This window comes from Formica exsecta, unplaced genomic scaffold (genome assembly GCF_003651465.1).
Source record: "Formica exsecta isolate Colony F162 unplaced genomic scaffold, ASM365146v1 scaffold59, whole genome shotgun sequence".
Taxonomy (NCBI): Eukaryota; Metazoa; Arthropoda; class Insecta; order Hymenoptera; family Formicidae; genus Formica; species Formica exsecta.
This window is the reverse complement of record NW_021853174.1, coordinates 243,280-265,143: the sequence shown is the minus strand read 5'-3', so window position 1 is coordinate 265,143 and position 21,864 is coordinate 243,280. Positions and strand designations below refer to the sequence as shown.

The following is a 21,864-nucleotide window of genomic DNA, read 5'->3' as shown; positions in this document are numbered from 1 at the left end:
CGCGTAGAATCGTCGCATTTGTGTCGCGAGAGAGAGAGAAAGAGAGAGAGAGAGATCTCAGTTCTTTGTATTTTCGGATGAATCTCGGGTTTGGGATCGCTTGTTCGATCAAGAAAATCGATTTGTTGTGTCCAAAGGTTGAACGATGATGGGACCGTTTATCGTCTGGCCGTCGTAAACGGCGCACAAAAATCGGACGTGAAACCGAGCGACGACGGACACCAATGAAACGCTAACGTGAAATACTACTACTCGATCGTTCGATTGAGGCGTGCGAATCGGCCGCGTATCGAGCGATGACTATATATCATAACTGTGTGGGTGTGTGTGTGTATGTGTGAGACAGGCGAGATGGAATGAGAGATCATAGCGTGTACGCAAGTATTAAATAACTTTGCAATAGTTAAATATAATATATGTATATATGTATATATATATATATATATATATATATATATATATATATATATATATATATATATATATATATATATATATATATATATATATATATATATATATATATATATATATATACATATATATATATATATATATATATATATATATATATATATATATATATATACATATATACATATATTATATTTAACTATTGCAAAGTGTTGTTACATCGCTACTTGTATCGTATTTTGTACAAAGTATCTTTACCTTCGATTGTTTTCTTTCGCCAAGATATCTTTAATGAGGAAAAAAAAATATGGCGGAGAAAGAGCGACGAATCTTTTCTGGATTCACTGTCGAGTCATCATCATTATCATCATCACGTAAAAATAATCGTCGCGCCTACCCTTCAACGCGATCTTGTATTTAATTGTTATTACTCGCGTCTACACTTGTACTCGCTCTTCATGTATGTTTTTTCGGCGACAGTGAATATACATATATGTATATATATATATATTAGATATATACTTAATAGAAGACACTGAAAGCAGCTTGGTGTTTTTTTGCATACAGATATATATATATATATTAGATATATACTTAATAGAAGACACTGAAAGCAGCTTGGTGTTTTTTTGCATACAGATATATATATATATATTAGATATATACTTAATAGAAGACACTGAAAGCAGCTTGGTGTTTTTTTGCATACAGATATATATATATATATTAGATATATACTTAATAGAAGACACTGAAAGCAGCTTGGTGTTTTTTTGCATACAGATATATATATATATATTAGATATATACTTAATAGAAGACACTGAAAGCAGCTTGGTGTTTTTTTGCATACAGATATATATATATATATTAGATATATACTTAATAGAAGACACTGAAAGCAGCTTGGTGTTTTTTTGCATACAGATATATATATATATATTAGATATATACTTAATAGAAGACACTGAAAGCAGCTTGGTGTTTTTTTGCATACAGATATATATATATATATTAGATATATACTTAATAGAAGACACTGAAAGCAGCTTGGTGTTTTTTTGCATACAGATATATATATATATAGCGAGACAAGCTCGAAATTTTTAGAAGAAAGAAGCACCGCGTAGAGGGAAATAATCATTTCTGTTAAAAATGAAACAATCTCTATAGATTCAAGATCGTAATTTAAGCCTTTCATCTCTATCAGGACACATCAGCTATAATGATTTTCTTAGGGAAAGGGAGGAAAAGAAAATGTGTGTAATCTCATAATAATGTTACGCGATTACACTTTGTTAAAGTTTAGAATGTTAAATATTCGAAAGCTGAATTGAGAAGATTAATTCTGCGATTTAAAAAAAAAATAATACGAAATAATGTAAAAAAAAAACGACGCATAATGGGAACATCATGTATACGTCATTATGGACCAAAGCAAAGCCTCTCGCATCAGGAAATTTAAATTTATTGTCTAAGTAAAAATTAATTAAATAGCTAATTTTTTATTTAGTACGTGATAAGCCTTGTCCACATTAGCTATTTTATGATTTTAATAGTTTGTCGTTGTATCAATCGGACAGGTTTTTATATGTAAAAAGGAAAAGTTTATCAAAAAGCCGGAATAACGAAGATGATCAGAGAGGTGCTATATATTGAGATACATATGTGGAAAGATTAATTAAAGAAGACGGATGGTATCTCCCTGACGCGGTGCTTTCCTCATCAGGCAATCTTGATCGATTACACTTGCATCGAGCGAGTCTGTCCGAATCAAAAGTATATCATGACAGATCTCGAGATTTTCTCTTTTTTTTTTGCTTTTTTCGTTTTATCGTCCAAATTTGCCGCGCGATTTGGCAAGACAACGGTACTTAAATGCGTTCAACGAGCTTGATCGATTGATCAGATCCAGTGGTGTAGCGTCGGACGATCATGCGAGATTTTATTTTAATTGCGAGATGAATCCGCGACGATGTCAACTACGTACGTAATGAGTCTTCATGAACGCTCGCTAAATTATTTTCGCTTCTCTTGTATATTTTTCGATTAGATAATTGTACATAAATTCGCACTTGCAAGCGTAAGAAGAAGGAAAATATTGATGCTCGTTTATGGAACTACACGACTGGATACGGGTGGTTGACAGAATTGAAAAGTTCTTTTCGTTTGTAGAATACGTCCCTTCATGCACACGCCAGCTTCTGATGCGACTTTGCGTTTATTATCTTCTTCCTCTACACGCGATTTGCTCTTAACTATTATAATAACACCGTTATTCATATCCGAAATCGTAATCTTGATTCAGGCGATGTGAAAAAAAAAGACTGATACCGAAGTTTCCAATGCGCCCCTTTCTCCCCCCTTTCCGCGAATGTTATAACGAGTACCAAAACACTAATAGAGTGAGTGTTTGTATCTCTCGTGTATATCGCAATCGTTATATGTGTTTTCTCGGTTGTCTCCTACGTTTTCGTATCTCTATAGTATATAGCCATATATAGTACTTTCGCGCGAGCGAGAAAGTATACATGTTTGTTACGAAGTTTAAAAAATTGATTATAGGCGTAAAAAAAGGAAAAAGAAAAGAGAGCAAGAAATATATATACGGGAGCACCGAAACGAGATGTTAAGCGAGCGGGGTTTCAATAAGAGAGGGAGCGAATTTTTGAAGGAGAAAGAAAAAAAATGTGAGAGAGAAGGAAGAAAGAAACAGAGAGTAATTTATGCAGCGCGCATTAGTGCTTTTACTTACGGTACAAAGTCGAAGAGAAAGAGAGAAAGAGAAAGAGAGAAAAGTAAGCATTTTTACTTATCATTCGTTAGACTTTTAGATACGATCATCTAAAACGCACCCCCTATACGACTTTCGCGCGAACGAACTTTGTTGTGTATCTCGCGTTCAAATGGATCATCCGCAATCCTTGTCCCTTGGTCCAGACCAAGTGCTAGCGATCGATAAACGAGAACAATAAAATAGCGAGACGCGACGCAACGATCTTTCCGCAGATAGGATCATGCGACGTTAAAGCTCATCAAAGCTCGTCAAAGCTCCTGATCCGTCATTGCGTTATAATATCTCGCGATCATTGGATTACAATAAATCATATCTCGGTGGCAGAAAATTATATATTATTTTCTCTTGTATCTACAATCGCGGAATAATTGATTTCTCTTTCTTTGTAAGTCGTTACGCCTATAAAATACGATTCGCGTTTTCACCGCATAAACTATGAAATTCGTGTATTATTAAGTCTTTTTGTTACATTTGCGCTATATTCAATATATAATTAATATATAATTAATTTAAACGATTCACAATTCTGGCTCAAAGTAGAAAATAACGGATAACTTTTTCGTCTAATTTAGGATTCATTTTCTACCGCAATGACGAATCATCAGCGTTAACCGACTATACAGGACTGGACAGAGCTGGATTCCTCGGGATCGCGTTTATATTAAGACTCACGCCTATTTCACTGTATATTCTCATCATTATCGACTTAGAAGCTACTGAATGGACGATCCGTGTAGCTCTTTTGATATCGCGGCAATCGACGTCGGAAAGAAAATCGTCGATCCAGCGAGCGAGCGAATTCTCGAAATACTGAAAGGAACGCAGATGCGCCCAATGAATCCTACTTTTTCCGGACGTTTTTTTCGGTAGATACTTTTAGGTGTAAGGCACTGGGTTAATTCCACCTACTAGGTGTCGAATAGAATAGAATATAATGCCCATCCCCCTCCGCCCTCTTCCTTCCTCCCACACATACATACATCTCGATAGTAAAACATTTCACAAACAAAAAAAAAGATGTGGTTGTTTATTCTTGAAAAATTGTACAATTTTTGCGCTGGAAGTAAATAACATTCAAAGATTATGTTCGAGTCTTACTTTCCAAAATATTTATATTCTAGATTCGAAAAGATCTCTGTCGATCGAAATTGAGAAATTTCCGAACTCTCTGTGGGTATTAATCTTAAACGGACGCCAGGGCGATCCAATGAGATCGACGACTCTCTCTCCTGGGATCCGTGGACCTTTGTTTCGTAGGAAGACTCCACTAACAGAAGGAGAGAGCGCGCAATAAAACGAATCAAAGTGACTGACAGATGGACGGTATAAGAAGAGAAGATTAGAGAATCCGGACGATATTAATTAGTCGCCAATTATTATCATTCTTTTTCAAGATATTAAGGATATGAAGAGGTGCAGAAGGTACCGCAAATCGACTGTATACACGTACGACGTTTTAATATAAAAAAGGAAAAAAAGAAAATATCACATCGTTTCTTGAGCATGTCAAGAGAAAGAGAGAGAGAGAGAGAGAAAGAAACGCCAGCTACGTTTGTCATTCAGTAATCTTGCGCTTTGTTTTTTTCTATAAATCGGTGCGCGTAACGAATCTCATTCCTTGCTAGGCCGAAGTGAGAAATAAGAAACAGGAAGACAAAAAGCTGCTAAATACATGTAAGAGAAAAGGGAGATTTAAAGAAAAGAGAGCCCACAAAAACACACACAATGTTATTATAAACGATTAATTAATAAAAAACGAATCTTGTTTGTTGTTACTTCTGGTATACCTCGTTGTATGAACTAATGACGTTAATTTCATTCATTCTACATAGCATTAAATCGATTCGTTTTTTGTTCTTTTTCTATTTCTCCTGAGAGTTGTACTACGTTTACGATTTTTCCACTGTTGTAGATATCGTAAGCTTGAAATATTGAAGCGAGAGAACGGGAAAATAATCGATCCAGTCGAAGAAACCGGGATGTGCTCAATCTTTATTTAGCGCGTCATCATAATGAGGGACGAGTATACAATATCGATCGCGTCGAAGAGTATTGAGGGACTAAGAACATTTCTTTTTCGTGTAACGATGAGACCATATTCGGCGATGTAATCTACGTGTCTTCCTCCCAGACGGTTTCCGTCAATATGGCAATGTTATCCAGGCCGCGCATCGGCGCGTACTCGAGCGTCCACATCAAGTTCGTGAAAACAACTGCGACAATGTTATAACAAATAAATTATCAACAAGAAAACACATCGCAAACAATGTCGTTATCAGTATTCACGAAAACGTATGAAACATATAACGATAAGTTCGATAAGCAAAAATATCAATTCCAAAAAGAAAAAATTCGCTGACTTTATCACGCTCAATTTTGGAATGGATCCTCTACAAATCAAGACATACTTTATTTGATTTTCAAGAAAAATATGTAGAATTGAAAGTACTTGGCTATTGTAAACTGAATTCTTCATTGCGAGATAGAAATTGTATAGCATGCACATCTCCCCGCGACAGAATACGATTAATTCGAAAATCTCTCGATTCCTCGCAGCAAGTGATTGACAATATTATCGCAGACAATACCGAAATTTTATGACGATAATTTAAATTGAGATCGTGTGAAATATATATTGGAGAAATTCGATTCATTATATCCCAATCTCCTGTTTACCCACAGCTTTAGCCGGAAATACGAAACACCTTTTAGCCAGCAAATTGAATTTCAACGCAAGTATAATAATTTGTAATTATATAAAACATACTTCGATAATTATATAACTCACGTATATAAAAACTTGAGAGTGTGTGCTTCTTTCAGAACGCTGGTCAGTTACCATATTAAAGGTGTTCCGTACTTTAGTCCGATTTGAGTCGCGCAGCACTTACGCATCTCGCCCTGATGCAAGTCGGCGATTAGCTCCGGGCACGAGCTGTTGCAGGGATTAATGGGAGTGAGCCGCAACTGAGTCGCGCCGCGAAGCTGTGCGAGCGCGATCAGACCTGAGTCGAGTTCGACCTTCTTGTAGCTCGGGCTGTTGTAATCCGAGGACATGAGTACCCAGTTGAAATGCGCTGGCGAGACCGTACTGGAAAGGAAGTACGGCCGCTGGTAGTATTTTCTGAGCACCTTTACAGCGTTGATGTCGCAGTTCTGCCAGTGGACGAACCATTTGGCTACCTCGGGCGCGTGTACGCGTCGTAGAAAGGCCGCGAGATCGGACGAGCCAGTACGCAGATTGGAGGTCAGAGCGCAGGGTACCGTCTCCATCAGCCGTTCGTTCTCCAAGTAGAGCTGTTCACGTCAAGATATAATCGGTTTTTTTTTTTCATAGCTCGCTTTTGACAAAAACGAATCGAGAAAAGATAGTCTTATCTTTTAGATGATGAAGCTACTACTTACGTGGGTAATATTGTCGAACCAAAAGTAATCGGTATTCATCACCGCCCATGAGTCCATCGCGTCGGTGATGATAGCCGGTGCATCGCGGCTCAGATAATTATCGACCAGATTACGATACCGCACATCCGACAGACGATCAATCGTCTCCAGCGCCTCGCAAGTCTACGAGAAAGTGTTCTGATAATTTTTTTCTCCGAGCAATAGCTATATTCTTAGATCCTAAAAATACAAAGCGCACCACGCAGTCCTCCTCCGTGATAGTGTAATCATTGTAGAAGGGATTGTTGATCATGCAATTCTCATAATAGAGCGGCTGCCAGTTCCAGATTGGCAACACCTTGATCAGCAGCAGACGACTGAGGGCGGTGAAATGCGTGCCGACGAAGTCAAGCTGCGCCGCGAGGCACGCCAGAGTACCGAGCACTATCAGTACCAGGGTGCCACGGAAGACGAGTTGCAACCACGAGCGACGCATCGCCGCTACGAGCGGCTGGCAAATAATGTCCATTTCCTCCTCGGTGAAGCCTGCCTGCTGGCAATATCTGTAAGGAAACTTTAAGCTTGACAACAGCTAATAGCGAAAAATTATTACAATAATTTTTTTCTTTATATAGAGAGAAAAGAAATTTTCTTTCTGAAAAGAAAAGAGATGACATAATCGTAGGAAAGTGTCTCGAAACTATCGCTGGTCTCTCGCTTGATATAAACTTAAGATGATAAAACTATCGCATATGAATATTTTTTTATTAATTTTTCCGATTTTTCTTTGTAGGAATAGGATAAAAATAACTTTCGCAACGGGGCGATTTATGATAAGACGATCCCATAAAAATGATTCCAAAAAAATGCCGCAAAAGTAGCTCGTTACTTGTAAAAGGAATTAAGCTCATCGTCGATCAGTCTCAGCTTCTCGGAGTGCGTCATCTCGTGCTGCTCCTTATTAGCGTACGTTTTCCGCGGTTGCTTGATGCACTTGCTGCTCGACATGATGACTCGATGGATCTTCGCGTTTGAGTGCAAGATAAAAGCGATCGTGTGTTCCTCTCGAAGCGGGCGGCAAAAATTCAGGACCGGTGGCAGAATGGAAACGAATGCGTTGTCGCTATCGAACTAGGACTGTGTGTGCGCGCGCTTGTATCTGCCAACGCGATATATTGATCGTCGGATGCGCGCATGGACGCGGGAATACCGAGACTGTTTCTCAAAATTTTTTATCGAGTCTCTCTCTCTCTCTCTCTCTCTCGTTCTCTTCCTCCAATCTACTTTTCCTTTCGATAAGCGAGGTACTTTACACGCCGAATAGCTCGCAATTTTTTACGCAATACGTGTGTCGAACGTGTACGTGCGGATGATGAAAATTTGACATAGGAGTGCAGTTTTAAAACGTTCATTTTTTACAGAGCTAAACTTTTAATATATTAAACTTGCAATATATTCAGGTGATTATTACATTATTGTGATTTATCTATTTTTTAACAAAATATTTTTTTTTTAATTAAAAAAAATGATAGGCATGTGCCGAGCTAAATAAGATGCTCTTGGTGCATTACTGTATGTCTGGCTGTTTATGATTTTAAATAATTTTAATATAACACAATCGCTGATATCGCGGTTCATTCATAATCTCGAATTCTCTCTTAATCTCGATGCACACGCGGTTGCTTGTTCTATACGTCAACTTTACCGGCCGGTGATATCAAAGACATATGATGATAATATATATAGACATATATAGTTCGGAGTTTGCTAGTCATTCTTGCCGACTCTTAAATGTTATCTGTATTTTTCGTATTTTATCTCGGAGAAAAAATATTTTCTCATGTAACTTTTTTTAATGTATTCCTTGTATAATTAGAATTTGACATAGAGTGTATATATATGTATATAATGAATATATATGGAGTCGTGTTCTGATCAAAGTTTCAAAGTTCGTTTTAATTTGTTGTACGCGCTTCATAAAACAAGTTCTACAATTTTTCTACAAGTTTAATGTCAATATAAACAACAATGGCGATGTTGTGCTCGAGATTACTTGGTAAATACGCACATTAGACATTTTTCTAAATATTATTTATAAATATTTTCAGAGAAAGAATATATATATACATGGACTGTATATATTATTATTATTCTAATGTATCATTTGCAGCAAATGTCAATAATGTGTCTAGAGGTACTGCCAGCCGTCACATTGCCTCACTTTCTATGTTGCCAGATACGTATCAGATGTTATACAAAACATGCAGGTATACATTGTAGTTTGTACGAGATTTCCTACATAGAGATGAATTAAATGTATATGCTATGCATAGAAATGTCCTGCTCGATATAGTTATATAAAGTGTATCAGCTTTGTCATGGAAATCTTATAATTGCAGAGACTTTGCCGAAAATGAATTGAAACCCATTGCAGCAGAGGTTGATAAGAAACATCTCTTTCCAAAAGAACAGATCAAGAAAATGGGTGAACTGGGTCTCATGAGTTTGTGCATTCCCGAAGCATTAGGTGGCACAGGACTAGATACCCTGGCCTATGCTATAGCCATGGAGGAAATTTCAAGAGGTTGCGCATCTGCTGGAGTTATAATGAGCGTAAACAATTCTCTCTATCTAGGTCCTATAGACTATTTCGGGACTGACAAGCAGAAAGAAAAGTACATTACCCCCTTTGTGACTGGAGAAAAGATTGGTTGCTTTGCGCTGAGCGAACCAGGCAATGGATCCGATGCTGGTGCTGCATCTACTGTCGCTAAGGCAGACAGAAACACTTATATAATTAATGGCACCAAATCGTGGATAACGAATGCATACGAAGCCAAAGCAATAGTTCTCTTCGCGACGACCGACAAGTCTAAAAAACACAAAGGTATAAGCGCTTTCATAGTCGATAAACCGACAACCGGTTTGAGTTTGGGCAAAAAGGAGGACAAAATGGGTATACGAGGAAGTAGTACTTGTTCCTTGATCTTTGAAGACTGTCAAGTATCAAGAGATAACATCTTAGGCGAACCAGGAATGGGCTTTAAAATCGCGATGATGACTTTAGGTACGCAAGTAATCGTGCACACGAATTTTGAGATAATTCTAATGTAGTGTCCTCTTTTCTGCAGACAGTGGCAGAATAGGAATTGCCGGACAAGCTTTGGGCATAGCTCAGGCATCCCTGGATTGCGCGATAGATTACGCAGCGAAACGCCAAGCCTTTGGTCAGCCTATCATGAAACTGCAGGCGATTCAACAAAAAATTGCCGACATGGCTCTGAAACTGGAAAGCTCGAGGTTATTGACATGGCGAGCGGCGCAACTCAAGGATAACGGCAAGTCGTATACAAAGGTGCATTTAAAATAATTAAATATTCATTAAATTTATACCATACAATATTCGCTTATCTTATTAAATGTGATGTTCTTTATCTTATCGCGCATGTAACATTTATTTTTTTCATTTAACATGAAACTTTGTATATCTTATTCGATTCATAAAATTGTTCTTGCATTCTTCTCAATGGCAAAATGAGAATAATTTATTCTTACATTTTTTTTTGCACATCCACATATCCATAATTTCTCATTTATTAGGAAGCCGCTATGGCAAAACTTTCCGCATCAGAAACCGCCACATTCTGCGCTCATCAATGCATACAGATTTTGGGAGGGATGGGATACGTATCAGACATGTCAGCGGAACGTCATTACAGAGATGCACGTATCACGGAGATCTACGAGGGCACGTCGGAGATCCAGAGACTCGTGATCGCCGGAAATCTTATCAAAGAGTATGGTCTCTGAATCGAGATCGCATGACTCGTACATATACGTAAGATAATCCTCCTTTTTGGTATTTTTTTTTCTTTTTATACTCAAATCTCAAAATATATATATTTTGAATGTACTGTATTTATATTAAATTGTATATATATTCAATTATATATATATATATATATATATTTTTTTTTATATATGAAGAAATATTGAAATAAATTTCAGATACTATGCCTTCTAATTTTATTAACTTTTGACTAAATATACGTGACTGGATCGAGAGCATACGCACATACGCGCACACACATACACATACACGTATGTGTGCAAAAAAAAGGAAACACATATACATGTGTGCATATATACATATATACACATACACATTGTTAGCCCTTTGGCAGCGATACGGAATTTTCTCTCCACGACTTTTCTCTACCCTGCTTGTCATACATCTCAGCAACAGCTAGAGTCTATCTATTTAAGTAACTGTAATCGCATAGGATAACAGTCGTAGTAGTGTAAACCCGCGCACAAATGTGAAACTCCTGTCTATCGAAACGGGCGACGCAATCGTGGAACAAAGATTCGTTAAAGTTATAGCATGTTTAAACGACTGATCTATTTTTCCTTGTTGAGGAAATAGCGAATAAATTTATGTGTCCAGTTTTCTCTCTCTTTCTCGCGCGCGTGTATATCTAATATATCGAATACAAATATCTATTATGTGCATCATCGTGGCTACCACTGTTTGTAAGTGAATACGAAGATAAAGCTATGTCTTAGACTATGACTCTATTTGCCTTCCAAAATAATACAGAGAATACATTTATTTTGTGCAAATGACAGTTAAATTATATATTTTATTACTGTTTTTAATCTTTAATCACATTTTTAATTAGAGATCCTATCGCTATGTGAGAACGCTGCTGTTACGATTGCATATTTATTTAACCCATTAAAAGACGTTTACTCCCACAAAAAAATACGCAAGTTTCAAGATATCTAGCAATTCTGTTCTCGTGTCGACAGAAATGCGCCATTACATAAACACTTATCACTTGTCGCATATCTTTTTTCGATATATTAAGAAAAAGAAAATTGCGAATCTAAGCATAATTGTGTCGCTTGTAATGAGTTTACGAGCAGCGTTCCAGAATACTTCGTCGGTTGTACTCGGAGATCCATTGGAATGCAAAGAAACATTACATATAATGCCATTTGAATTCGAATTTCATTGCCATGTTTTTTTTTTCTTTCTTTTTATATACAATAACGCACCCTTTCATGCTGTTCACCCGTTGTCACCAATATTGAAATAGCCTAAAACTGCTTCTCTACATATGTGTGTATATGTATATCTGGTGTGAGCATTTTACATAGAATACATCACCTTTTCTCCATTCACATTAAATAATTTAGGGTATAATGTTAATATTACTGTTAGAGTCGCAGTATACTTAAAAAATCCATCAGTTTGGTTCTAACTTTTTAGAAGATTAATACATTACACGTCTCGCGCTAGTCGAGAACGAACGTGGAAAAACAGAATGTTATATAAATCGGTATTAATAGTAGTACCGTATTTCGTGTGATCAAAGATCCCACGGATCAAGAATTCCGCTGTAGGAGCATATTTAAAATCCTTGAAACATATTTTTGTGTGAATCAATTTCCTGATCGCACATATACTTTCGCAAGTTTGATAAAATACTCTCGAAATCTCTTCCGAAAATACACGATCACATTTCTGTCTGAAATAATAATAGCTCGAAATATGGATCATTAATATGTAACATTTAGATTTTTTCAATTGTACATTAATATATATATATATATATATATATTAAACAGTGGATTTTTTTTTAACTATTTAACTACGATCAAACTTGCAAAGTTAAATCACATATTTTCTTTGTTATTTTTATGTACTTTGCAGCAAACATTTTTTTTCGTTTGTTAATGAATTTTAATAACTATTATTATCGAACTACTAACTGCTTTTAAGTAATTGTAACTTTTTATCTATAGTGGTTTTTATGAAACCAAATTTTCTTTCTTTATAATTATGCATTAAATGAGAACCAGATGATCTGATTCTTTTCATTTTTCTTTCTTTCATAATAATAGATACATAATAATAAAAATAATATAATAATAATAATAATAATAATTATAGATATATTTATCTAAAACGCTTGTAAATGTAAAATAAATTAAAATTGTAAGTAATTTTTTCTGTAATAGACACTGAATCTAGACACGTAAATTCTGGAAATTGTCCGAATCCTGTGGAATCGTCTATGACAGAGCGTAACAGGGTGTACATCTGTAAGTATGCGTATGTATTTGTGTTGACATGTATAAGGAAATTGATTTAACCATTCATAACAGAAGCTATCATAGTCTCAATCATCAGCGCGCATACCCCGCACTTCTCCTTGATGTCTTTGCTGTAATTAAACACATAAAGAATGTTTCAAGATAAAATAGGAAGTTTCTAACACCTAATAATTTGAGAATTCGTGCGCAGAGTAAGATCATCGAATAAATTATAAGAGAAAGAATCGATCGAAGAGAAAGGCAAGATCCTTACCCTGTCTAATTCTTCTTTTGTATTGTCTTCAATAGCTCTAATATCCTCCATGGTTAAACCATGCCAGCGATCCATCCAGCAGAACACTTGCCTATGAAAATTGGTGAACAGGCGCCGTTCTGCTTTCTGAATGAACCCTTCAACACGGGTCTGCAGACCAAACCATTTGAATTCACAAGTGACTAGCTTGTAGCATGTCATCACAGGCTGAACATTATGTTTCCAATCCTTTCCTACGAGAGGACCTCGTCCCGTCTTCTGAGACTTGAATTTGGTCGGATCCTCGTCCTCCTTATGATCGGCACTGGCGACCGGGTCATTTGCAATATCTATGTGTACTACCTCTCTAATCTTGAGCTTATCGGGCGGTAATTCGTGAACCTATTTGTGACAAAAGGTACAATGCAAACAACTAGAGATAATACTCATCGAAGCTCGTGTGTACTTACATTATGCTGATTGCCAACATCGCCAATATGAAAGGATTCTATCATGATCACAAAATTATCCTTCATATATCCTGGATTCTAAAAAGATAAAAGTAACGTTTACGAAAATGTATCTATATTTAATCTCTTATGTAACAAAAATAATAATGTGTATATATATCAACACACTTACAGTTATGACTGTTTTACAATAGGGATAAGCGTTCCAAGCCTCTTCATGGATCTCTAGTGAGTTCTTTGGCAATAAAATGCGAATGAAAGCAGGCACTTTGCTAGCTAAGTGATAAATCTTGTATGTGTATTGGCCTGACGAGTACTTTCCTCCGAGTAGCGGGTAATCTGTGAATGGCTCATTCTTCAATACTTCAATGCCTTCTCCGCCACCCGTGTTATTTTTACTAGCCTCTGCTACAGAGTACAGTTGAGCTACTTGATACTGTTAATAGAAAAACAGGTTATGAATCTTGGGTACAAAGTTTCCAAAGAGGCAAATATAAAGATACATAATTGCATAATCTGCCCGTAGGCAAAGATAATATATATATAAACTCATTTTTTTAAAAGGCGCACATATTTATTCATGCCTTTTTTTTTACATTTACTCATTACTATGATTCAGTAATTTAAATCACAAAAAGAAATAATTTATATTCATATCTAGCTAAAGAATCAAATTTGCATGTAACACAAATTGAACTATATAGAGATATCTTTTCCTTATAGATATCATTTTATTATCTAAGATGAATAAAGAATGAATAGAGATATAGAAACAATCTATATAACAGGTAATAATAAAAAGTGCTTATATGACAATAAAAAGGTTTCAAATTATAATTTGCATCATGATTTGTGCAAAATAATTCTATGTAAGAATTCAGACATATAGAATCATGCAAACGACAATTAGATGATTGGCATATTTTCTAATTGCATAGTAATGTTGAAAAACTGATTTTAGATCGTCTGTTTTTTTCCTTTTTTTTGCAATCTAATCATCCTTGGGTCTATATTAAACTGGGTCATTATGAAGAGCAGGACCTTTCTGACAGATCAGACACGTACCTCTTCCACTGTGAGGGGCAGAGTGACACGGCTGTAACAAACAAGCAATAAGTTATGTCAGCATTATGTCAGACAAGGAAGAAAAGAAAAGACGAAGGAGATGACGGTAACGTAATCGTGGCCTTGAGTCACGTTTCCCGCATCACAGGACGGGGGGCACGCGTTGCTGGCGCAAGATGCAATATCGCTCGGCCGATCTTAATTAAATCAAAAATCGAAAGCGATCGATAAAGTTTGAAATTTACAATTGACTGTATATCAATCCGCATCGTACTCTGATCGGTGATCCAAGGAAGCCCGAAAAAAATCCGAGGCCTGCTGAAAAGTTTCAGTCGTGCCTTTCTTGCACATACTTTCTGTCTTTAAAAGGAAACAGATTCACAGACTTTGAAGAGAAAGAAAAAGAGAGAGAGAGAGAGAGAGAGAGAGAAAGAGATAGAGATAGAGAAAGAGGAAGAATAGGAACAAGGTGCAGAGAGTGCAACTGAAACGAACAGACCTCTGGAATCAGGCGGTAAGGGATGAGAGGGTCACCATCCCTCCCCACCGTCTCTCTTCCTTCATCCCCCTCCAGTTATCAGTCACCGTTAAAGATTAGTAATAATCGCCACCCCATCGAACGGTTTTGAAGTTAGGCTAAGTCGGTTCGGCAAGATACGATTAAACGAAAATTCGGATATGTGGCGCGCACACCTGACAGCCACCTCTCCCCGCGTCCCCTTTCCCATGCCCCGCTGCGCCCCCGTACCCGTCTCGCGCTCGTCACTTACAATTCTTTGATAAGCATTTTAGGCAGAAGAGCACATGGACCAGTCAGCGCGCCAGATCAGCAGACGACTCGGATCCGCCGACGATAAGGAGTAGCAGCAACAGCACCGCCACCACCGCCGTTAACACACCAACCACCACCTCACCACCCTCGTAAAACCCACAGCGGATTCGCTCGCGCTATCGGCTCGCTCGTTGCTGAGTCATACACGAATAACCCGGAACGCCGCGAGACTTGCCAACCGACTGACACACTCTGACCACCGCTGGCTGCCCCACGGTCCGCACACCGAGCAACCGCACCGCGACGACCGCGCCGAACGAGCCTACACACACTTGCGCGCGCGCCCGCGCACATGTGTCGAGTCCACCCCTCTCCCCTGTCTTCTTCTCCTCCTCGTCTTCCTCATCATCATCCTATCCCTTTCTCTCTTTTCCCGCCGTCGGATACGTTTGTCCGATTCTTCCCCTCTATCCACTCCACCCCATCCCGCTCGACCCGACGAACTTTGCCGATGACGTCATTCCAGCGAGATATTAAACGCGCATGCGCATTGCTGGTATACGATCGTGTCATCTTCCTATATTTAAGATATACAGTTTGGGGAGAATATTCGATATTTCGTGCTTTTATATATACGAAATTGTTATGTAATTGCGGCGCGTGGCGACAAACAATGATAGCGACTTTCGTTCTCGTTGATATTTGTAGGAAATATAGAGCGGATAATTTCAAATTAATCACGAATGATACGTTACGTACCGCGATGAATTTTCGTGCTTTTAATAACGAGCGGAAATATGTTGGATGCACTGGCGTGCGCATTAAGGGCGAGTTCACAGATGTTTAATCTTTCTATGTGCTTGTTCGGAAATTCGCCTTTTAGAAAGAGACAGTAGAGAAAGAGAGAGAAATATATATACATATAAAATTTGCCCTCAGAATCACCTTAAACTCATAGCATGTAAGTTGATATAAGAACGTATAGGGGTGTGTTAGGGATAAGTATGTTTAAAAACGTAAGAGAGAGAGAAAGAATTTCGAGAATTCAGATATGATATAATATTAGGCTACAATAATTCTTTTTAAGTTTTTCGAAAATAAAATATTCATGAAAAGAAAGAGATAGAATACAACAAAAACATTGTCATCGGATATGCAGAGAAAAAAAGTACATAAATCTAACAATAAGATTATTTCAATCAAAGGCATGTTCAATAACATATTGAGAGCGACCTAGTATATATGTATCATGTATATATATAAATATATATCGTCAACAAACAAAATAGAAACTTAAATAAAAGCTCATTCACGAAGGCTTATACATACATTTCTAACTTGCCGACTTACTGAGATAAATTTTGAAAAATTTTGTTTTAAATATTACACGATTCTATATTAATATATAATATAGATAAATATAAGCAAAAGAAAGAATCTTATCGGTCGACTATTCTTATGACTAAAGATCATTTCGACAAAACTCTAATTAACTTCTTTAATAATATATTAATATATAATATCTGACAAAAAATTATATCATAATTAAATTTCTAACTATATAAATTCGTCGTTTCTGATCTATTCCTTCTTTGATATCATATGCTGTTTGGTTTCCAACGCGTTAAATAATAAAGACTGATAATTTTATATTCTATATGAACAAAATACTATAATTTGATAAGTTGATCGCAGTTTAAATTCGGCTGCTGTTGATTGGTAGATCTATAGCGTGTCAAGTGTCAACATTCAATTGGCGCACGAGGGCTGAACGATTTGAGAGAAGCCGATTTCGAGTGGCGACGTGTCTTGTTCATATATCGAAACGAATTTGCATAGCTTTTCCGCGATTTTGCGCTATCGACGATGATGAGCAACGAGGTCACAATCGACGACGTAAGTAACTTTTATCGATGACGTAAACTTTCTCAGGCGATATTGCGATGCACATGCATTCTTTCTTGCAGTTTCCCGCTTTGAGGTTGAAGCATGTGCATATTAAGGATGAAGTTATACTTCTAAAGACAATAAATACGATTTTGCGAGGTGGCACGGATAATCTGCAGGTACGCTCTCTCTTATCTGTTTCCTTTTTTTTTCAAAATTATTCTTTTAACAATATAAATTTTTTTTATTAATTTATATAATTATCTGCATAGGTGGTCACAGATTTCGACTTAACGCTTACGAAGCAACACATAGATGGAAGACACATGCTTAGTAGTTTTGGTAAGCACATGGTAATTTATTATATTAAATATTAAATAAATATTGCATTTAGATGTAATTATTAAATATGTATCAAATTTTTAAACAAATACAATTAGATGTTCATTAATATCTTAACTTTGATTGGAATGTATATAATAACTTAATATGATTTTAGGTATGTTCAGAAAATGCAAGCAATTACCGCAACATTATTCGGATGAGGCTAAGTGCCTGTACGAGAAGTACAGACCCATAGAGATAGATCCAAATTTATCCCTGACTGAAAAAGCAGATGCTATGCGCGATTGGATGACTGCTGCACACAATATATTAAAAGGCATTGAGTTCGATCGTCGCGAGATAGAAGAGGTAGCCCAAGAATGCGGCAATGTTTTACGTGACGGTACAAAAGAGATTTTGGAGAAGCTATATAATGCAGGAGTGCCGATTGTAGTGTTTAGTGCCGGCTTAGGAGATATGGTGGAAGCTGTGTTGAAATACAACAATGCTCTCTTTGATAATGTAAAAGTAATCTCCAACTTTCTAAAGTACAAAGGAAATAAATTGGATGGGTTTAACAATGACGTGCTTATACATGTCTACAATAAAAATGAATGTGCAGTGGCGAAAGATCATTTAACGATACTCGGAAAGAGGCAGAATATATTGTTAATGGGCGATACGATTGGCGATGCTAGTATGGTAGACGAAATAGAAGACACCAAGACAATTTTAAAAATAGGATTTCTATACGAACATGTAAGTATCTCAAAGTGGAATATCAAGTGTAATATAATTAAAATGTAACGAATGATAACTAATTTCTTCTGTTTTCTAGGTGGAGGCTAGCTTAGACTCGTTTATGGAAAAGTTCGATATCGTTCTCGTCGATGATCAAACGATGCGAGTGCCGATGGAGATATTACAAAGTATTTTATAATATCTGTATCAATTAATACTCTTTTATACTCGCGTGTATGTATACATGTACATACCTATAAAAATGCTAACATATGTGTTTGCATACATGACCACTCTGTAATTCAGAGTACAAAATGATTTGTTTTACCTTTCAAATGAGACTATAATTCAAATTAATTTAAATATATTTCCTAATATGATTTTTAATATTGACATATATTTATATACAGATAAGCTATAAGTTATGCTCATCTTTATCTGGTATAAATGATGTATATTTTAAATAAATTGAATTTCATTTTAATTTATATAAAACTAAGAAACCAAATATAGTTGTTAAAATTTTATAAATCTGCGTATATACATGATGTTAATTATAATATCCATTAATGTAATTGGCACTGAAACCAAACACTTAAGATTTATAAAATTTGAGTATTTGATTAATTGTAATATGTTCTCTGATAGCTGACCTATAAACATGAAATTATGTATACCAATTTTTATATCTATTACCTCTTACAACGAACATTACAGTCGCGGGTATTTTATTGTAAATAATATATTTTAATCTCAAAATAGAATTTAGAATTTTAACCAGTCAAAAATTAATATTTCCGCGAATTAATTTTAATATTTAATTGAAAAGAAATATCAAAATTTAAAAAGATTTTCGAGATAAATACAGGAAAAATAAATATGTCATTGATAAAATAAATAAATAAACCGAACACACGCAAGATTTGTACACACAGATAAAATTATTCTGTAGATAAGCGCTGTCTTCAAGCATCGTATATTAATTCTCAAATCGATGCGAAAAATACTGTCGATTCTTGCTCGTAGCAGGATTGCATCGTTTTATTCGCGCGTTTTATATTCTGATAAAATATTTATGAGAGAATCAATACTCTACTTTGATTTTATTTATTAGAATAGCCGTTATCTCTAACCTAAAACCTGCTATATACAGACGGTAAGCATTGACTTATTTATTTTAGTTTTCGATAAAATTACGCAAAATAATGAAAAAACTTTGAAGATTTAGAAGGTGAATCTACTGACATGTTAAATTCGGAGGACCTTAGTGAGCAAGAATTAAAAACATTGAGAGGCGATGCCTTGGGCAATAACCTCTGCAGCAGCAAATGGATAATCAATACTTTGATGTCTCTATGTGAGGTAAATTTTCACAAAAGCTATATTCTTTATAGCAGTTAGTTGTGCGACTTTTAAATATTTGAGTGAATTTTTAATCTTATCGATATGCTTTAAATTCAAACTACAATCTATCCATATTTTTTGTTAGATTCGTATTACTATAAAAATGAGAGTAACCGATGTATTAAAATTCATTTCAGATACATGAAAATGGTTGGACAGAAGAGCTAGAAAATCAGCTTTGTATTTTGTGGGACTTAAGTATGGAAGGGGATGTAGTATCGTATCTTACGTCACATGATTTTCTAAAAATAGCAAAGAACATATTGGAGATTTACCACGATCAACCACGATTGATTGTATGATACATTTATTTATCTTTATTATAATACACTTGGTTGTTCTGAAGAAACTATTTTAGAGAGTAAAATATTTAAATTTGTTTTTATATTTAAAAAAATATATATTTTTAGGAAATAATTTTAGGTATCATTGGCAATATATGCTGCAGCAATGAAGCGATTGATACAATAAGCTATGATAAAGATCTTGTTACACAAATTCTGAATCGCTTGACATCTGATGACACACCAATATTAATTCAACTTCTCAGAATTTTACAATTAATTGCGTGCAAAATCCGGGCGAACCCTCAATTAAATTGGGTGGCACACTTTACAGAATGCGAATTTTTCGGAGATTCCATAATTTTTATATTAAATAGTTCTACTAATGGTATGTTAATGCATTGTAATGCTCTTCATAAGAGCTTTATACAATTTGTGTAATCTATAAAATTTTTGTTGCAGATGACTTATTAATGGCAGCAATGAATTTCCTCGAATCTATATCTTATATAAGTTTGCCACATAAAGACAATTTCTTGCAAATATTGTTCAAGATAGACAATTTGATTCATGCACTATTAGAATCATTCATGCAAGTTATATCAGTGGAAAAACTCAGTTATTCCAAGGCAGAAATGATGTTTATTGAACATTGGTTAAAAGTATTAATTGTCATAATAGAATTGGGCTTACTTAAATTTGAGGACTGTGAAAATGATGAAAATTTTTCGAAACTAATGGATATTATGTATAGGATATTAAAATCATACAAAGAATCACATAATTTATTTCCAATCCGGGAATTAAATTCTAACGTGATTAATGAAACTATACGTATATTATTAAGTTTTCATAGCTGTGATGTAGATATCCCATCAAAAATAGATTACATTATAGCGACTATAATTTTTTATCTTAAAACAGGTACATAATACGATCTTGTGTTATAATACAAACACAGTAATCTTTTTTATCTACTGATACATGTTTGCATATACATTCTAGATTCAGATGCAGGACAAGAAGAGCTAGATCCAGAAGAGCTAATGATCATGCTTTCACATAATCTGAATCAATATTGGTTGCAGATTATTGGACTTTGTACCAGTGATTATATTGCAGAAATATTCCATCAATGTAAACACGAAGTTCGTGAATATTTAATACATCTTGTGCAATCTGATTCTAAAGTGACACCTGAGGTACTTGAAAAAGTAAAGAAAGCTGCTGCTAAAAATTGTGAAAGATTTTCTAATGTATAATATGTAAGACAGAAAGTAAATTGTCTTTATTTTATACAAACATCTTATTAGTTTCAATTTTACAAAAATCGGATTATAAGCAGATTATATATTGATATATAATAACTGCATAATCACAAAGCGAATAATGATAATATAGAATCAATGATTAATGTGCACAGACTTTATTATTTATTTCATTATTATTACTGTTTTTACTTATAAAGTTATTAACTATGTAGCAAGTTTATACATAATTTGAACACTATGTTCCAAAAATTTTATTTATATGGAACTCTTGCATTTACACAAGATTTTAGAAGCTATCAGAATAAGATGTAAATTGCACATCAAACCTGTAAAATAAATACAATTGCGCTTTTATTATGTTATATATAGAAGATTTTCTTTTTATTTTCTGTTCTATTTATCTTCATTATCTTTCTTGGATCTATTTCAGATAAATTTTTCTTTCTCAAAAAATTGAGAGAAATTATATTCGTCAACTCAAATTTCTAACATTTTATTTATAATGAAATTAAATTTCTATCATTTTTTTTTATCTTCAATCATTATTTATTTTCTACGATTAAAAATTCCTGTAAATTAATTTCTTTTCCTGCGTTCTCGCGTTATAGTTCAAATTTGTTACTATGCATGCGCAGAATGAAGTGGCTACTAAAATAAAATTCTGAATATTATGATTGGGCAATATTTCCATTCTGC

At 35.2% G+C, this 21,864-nt stretch overlaps 5 protein-coding genes across 8 annotated transcripts; 3 read left to right on the top strand and 2 right to left on the bottom strand.

Moving 5' to 3' along the window:
- Nucleotides 1–5,181: 5,181 nt before the first annotated feature.
- On the bottom strand, nucleotides 5,182–7,959 carry LOC115242344. Of its 2 annotated transcripts, none has more exons than XM_029818572.1 (5): nucleotides 7,485–7,959; nucleotides 6,855–7,158; nucleotides 6,617–6,778; nucleotides 6,000–6,508; nucleotides 5,182–5,424 (listed from the first exon to the last, which is right to left on the bottom strand). In XM_029818572.1, exons 1-4 carry the CDS (start codon nucleotides 7,601–7,603, stop codon nucleotides 6,047–6,049), a joined length of 1,047 nt encoding a protein of 348 aa, XP_029674432.1. In that variant the 5' UTR covers nucleotides 7,604–7,959; the 3' UTR covers nucleotides 5,182–5,424; nucleotides 6,000–6,046. The 2 variants fall into 2 exon arrangements, with proteins under 2 accessions (XP_029674432.1, XP_029674431.1); XM_029818571.1 differs by having other exon boundaries at nucleotides 6,103–6,508.
- A 436-nt stretch (nucleotides 7,960–8,395) lies between these two features.
- On the top strand, nucleotides 8,396–11,736 carry LOC115242343 (short-chain specific acyl-CoA dehydrogenase, mitochondrial). Its single transcript, XM_029818570.1, has 5 exons — nucleotides 8,396–8,651; nucleotides 8,766–8,862; nucleotides 8,995–9,662; nucleotides 9,727–9,950; nucleotides 10,196–11,736. The coding sequence occupies exons 1-5, from the start codon at nucleotides 8,624–8,626 to the stop codon at nucleotides 10,403–10,405; spliced, it is 1,227 nt and encodes a 408-aa protein (XP_029674430.1). The 5' UTR covers nucleotides 8,396–8,623; the 3' UTR covers nucleotides 10,406–11,736.
- On the bottom strand, nucleotides 11,621–15,572 carry LOC115242346 (phosphatidylinositol transfer protein alpha isoform). 2 transcript variants are annotated; one of them, XM_029818577.1, is made up of 6 exons: nucleotides 15,256–15,572; nucleotides 14,486–14,516; nucleotides 13,593–13,856; nucleotides 13,421–13,498; nucleotides 12,972–13,352; nucleotides 11,621–12,828 (listed from the first exon to the last, which is right to left on the bottom strand). In XM_029818577.1, the coding sequence occupies exons 1-6, from the start codon at nucleotides 15,270–15,272 to the stop codon at nucleotides 12,784–12,786; spliced, it is 816 nt and encodes a 271-aa protein (XP_029674437.1). In that variant the 5' UTR covers nucleotides 15,273–15,572; the 3' UTR covers nucleotides 11,621–12,783. The 2 variants fall into 2 exon arrangements, with proteins under 2 accessions (XP_029674437.1, XP_029674436.1); XM_029818576.1 differs by lacking the exon at nucleotides 15,256–15,572 and adding an exon at nucleotides 14,760–14,858.
- A 1,415-nt stretch (nucleotides 15,573–16,987) lies between these two features.
- LOC115242345 (7-methylguanosine phosphate-specific 5'-nucleotidase) lies at nucleotides 16,988–18,882 on the top strand. Its single transcript, XM_029818573.1, has 5 exons — nucleotides 16,988–17,153; nucleotides 17,225–17,323; nucleotides 17,417–17,486; nucleotides 17,644–18,227; nucleotides 18,307–18,882. Exons 1-5 carry the CDS (start codon nucleotides 17,124–17,126, stop codon nucleotides 18,406–18,408), a joined length of 885 nt encoding a protein of 294 aa, XP_029674433.1. The 5' UTR covers nucleotides 16,988–17,123; the 3' UTR covers nucleotides 18,409–18,882.
- Nucleotides 18,883–19,115: 233 nt separating this feature from the next.
- LOC115242297 (protein saal1) lies at nucleotides 19,116–21,526 on the top strand. Of its 2 annotated transcripts, none has more exons than XM_029818494.1 (6): nucleotides 19,116–19,365; nucleotides 19,432–19,571; nucleotides 19,751–19,909; nucleotides 20,024–20,285; nucleotides 20,360–20,821; nucleotides 20,903–21,526. In XM_029818494.1, exons 2-6 carry the CDS (start codon nucleotides 19,455–19,457, stop codon nucleotides 21,157–21,159), a joined length of 1,257 nt encoding a protein of 418 aa, XP_029674354.1. In that variant the 5' UTR covers nucleotides 19,116–19,365; nucleotides 19,432–19,454; the 3' UTR covers nucleotides 21,160–21,526. The 2 variants fall into 2 exon arrangements, with proteins under 2 accessions (XP_029674354.1, XP_029674356.1); XM_029818496.1 differs by having other exon boundaries at nucleotides 19,119–19,365; nucleotides 19,438–19,571.
- The last annotated feature ends 338 nt before the right edge of the window (nucleotides 21,527–21,864 follow it).